Source organism: Propithecus coquereli, unplaced genomic scaffold (genome assembly GCF_000956105.1).
Source record: "Propithecus coquereli isolate 6110/MARCELLA unplaced genomic scaffold, Pcoq_1.0 Scaffold164, whole genome shotgun sequence".
NCBI classification, from domain to species: domain Eukaryota; kingdom Metazoa; phylum Chordata; class Mammalia; order Primates; family Indriidae; genus Propithecus; species Propithecus coquereli.
Window position 1 is genome coordinate 2,564,053 of NW_012140969.1, and position 2,572 is coordinate 2,566,624.

At 49.3% G+C, this 2,572-nt stretch overlaps 1 protein-coding gene across 1 annotated transcript in view; it reads right to left on the reverse strand.

Moving 5' to 3' along the window:
• ECSIT (ECSIT signalling integrator) overlaps positions 1 to 1,795 on the reverse strand; it is a 13,864-nt gene extending 12,069 nt beyond the window's left edge. Inside the window, exon 1 of the mRNA XM_012641245.1 lies at positions 1,763 to 1,795. Coding sequence (XP_012496699.1) covers positions 1,763 to 1,795 — 33 coding nt within the window. The remainder of the gene's footprint in view (positions 1 to 1,762) is intronic.
• Positions 1,796 to 2,572: the final 777 nt, after the last annotated feature.

Consider the following 2,572-nt stretch of genomic DNA (forward strand, 5'->3'; position numbering starts at 1 on the left):
GGCGTGACCCACCATACTCGGCCTGTTCTTTTTCAAGATTGTTTTGGCTATTCTAGGTCCCTCACAATTACATATAAATTTTAGAATCAGCTGTCAATTTCTGTGAAAAAGCCAGCTAGGATTCTGACAGAGATTATGTTGAATCTGTAGATCAATTATTGATATCTGAATAAAATTATCTTGTAATCCATGAACATGGGATGTCACTATTTATTTAGGTCTTCTTTAATTTCTCTCAGTAATGTTTTGTATGCAGTTTTCAGTAGGCAGGTCTTCTACTTCTTTTTTTTTTAGGGACAGGGTCTTGCTCTATCACCCAGGCTGTAGTGCAGTGGCCCAGTCATAGCTCACTGTAATCTCGAATTCCTGAGCTCAAATGATCCTCCCGCCTCAGCCTCCTGAGTGCTGGGACTACAGGTGTATGCCACCACACCCAGCTAATTTTTAAAAATTTTTTGTAGAGATGAGATCTCACTATGTTGCCCAGGCTGATCTCAAACTCCTGTGCTCAAGCAATCCTCCTGCCTCAGCCTCCCAAAGTGCTGGGATTATAGGCATGAATTACCATGCCCAGCCTAGAATCTACATTTTAGCAAGAGTCCCTGGTGTCTCCTGTGTATGTTAAAGTCTGAGAAGTGATGATCTGAGATGTGCTGATGGATGCCCAGTGTTCATCTCCGGCCCTGAGCCCCAGCCTCCACACCTAACTGCCATTTTGGCATATACCCAGCCATCTCAAACTTAATTTGCTCCAAATTGATATTCCTGCTTAAACTTGTTCTACTCTAGCCTAGCCAATAGCACCACCATCACTAGTCATTTGGGCGACAAACTTAGAAGTCATTTCTGAGTGCACTATGTACCTCACTTTCTCACTCAATCCATCAACTAGTCTTGGTGACCACTTCCAATGTCTTCCCAAATGCACCCCTTTCTCTCCATCTGCAGGCCACCACCCCAATCTATGACCTATTTCCTGGATACTTACCTAGCCTCCCACTTCTGTCCTTCCTGCCTCCAGTAAGTTCTCCCCACCATGGCCAGAGAGAGATTTTAAAGACGTAAATTAAAATCAGTGCTATCACACTTAAAATCAGACAGGGTCTACCTTCTAAATTCAAGTCCTACCACTGGCAGCTCCAGTGACACTGTCTCTGAAAGAAGCCAAGTTTATTTCAGTCTCAGAGCCTTTGCATTGGCTTTTCCTTCCGTCTTCCTCCAGATCTGCCCATGGCTGTCTGTTGTCATCCAGGTCTCTATTCAAATGAGAGGTCTTCTCTGACCACTTCCTCTTCCCCTGCATTCTAAAACCCCTCATCATCCACATTAATGCATTTTTAGCAACTATCAGTATCTGAAATCACCTGTTTCGCTTATTTCTGACTTGTTCAATGTCTGGCCTCCCAGGAGATAGGGGATTTTGTCTATCTTTCTCGTTGTGTCTTTAGCACCCGGGACAGTGCCTGGTGTATGGCAGGTGCCCAACAAGTATCCATTGAATAGGAATAAGTGCTAAATTGCTATAAAGTATCTATAAATCTGAACCCCGAGGGAGGGTGTACGTACACGAACTCTGAGGCTGGCTGCCAGGATTCTGATTTCCTTGGGAGAAACAGGCAGACGCGGGTTCCAATTCCCGCTTAGCTGCCGACTTACGGCGTGACCTCTGCCGAGGGCCTTAACCTCTCTGAGTCAGTTGTCTCATTTACAAAATGGGAGATCAGGGCCGTGAGGCAGCTGGCACTAGGCGGGCGGCCTTCACCGGTACGTCCTCGCCTCCACCACAAAAGGTCATGGCGCCCTGGCCCGGCAGCTAGGTCCCTCTGGGGCCGACTTCTCGCGCCGCCGGGCCAGGAACGGGACACCCCAGAGACCAGCAGTTCGCGTTCACCTTCCCACGCGCGACCTACCTACTCTCGCGGCCAGCCGCGGACTTCAGGCCGGTTCGGTCTTGCCGCTGGGCGCCGCCATGTTGGCCCAGAGAGCGTCCGGGTCACGGGCCGCCAGGGAGACAGCAAATCGGGAAAGCCGTTGTCAATTTGTCCCGCCCACAAAAGGAGGAGCACCAATAGGAAGACGAAGTGACTTGGTCCCGCCTCATAACGAGCCAGACCCCGCCCCTACGGAGGCAAGCGGCACTCCGGACCAGGGAACCTTGGAGTATGGCCCGGGAAGGAGCGACTGGACCGTTCCCAGACTGGGAGGCCGGAATTGGGAGACTTGTGAATCCAACCGCAGGCCCAAGTCATCCCCCTGAAATGCGGAGATAAATTCTTAAAGATCAACAAACATTTATTGAGCGTTCACTGTGTGCCAGGCACAGTTCTAGGCTCTGAGGCTATGCTGCTGACATTAGTGAAGGAGACAGGGTCTGATAATCTAGCTCCATGACTCTGGGCTAGTGCTTAACCCATATGTGCCTCTATCGTCTCACCTGTGAAATGGGCCGATTATAATACTTAACCTCCTAGAATTTTTTAAAACTTTTATTTGTTTAAGACGCGTTCTCACTACGTTGCCCAGGCTGCCCTCCACCCCCTGGGCTCAAGAGATCTTCCTGTCTCAGCTTCCC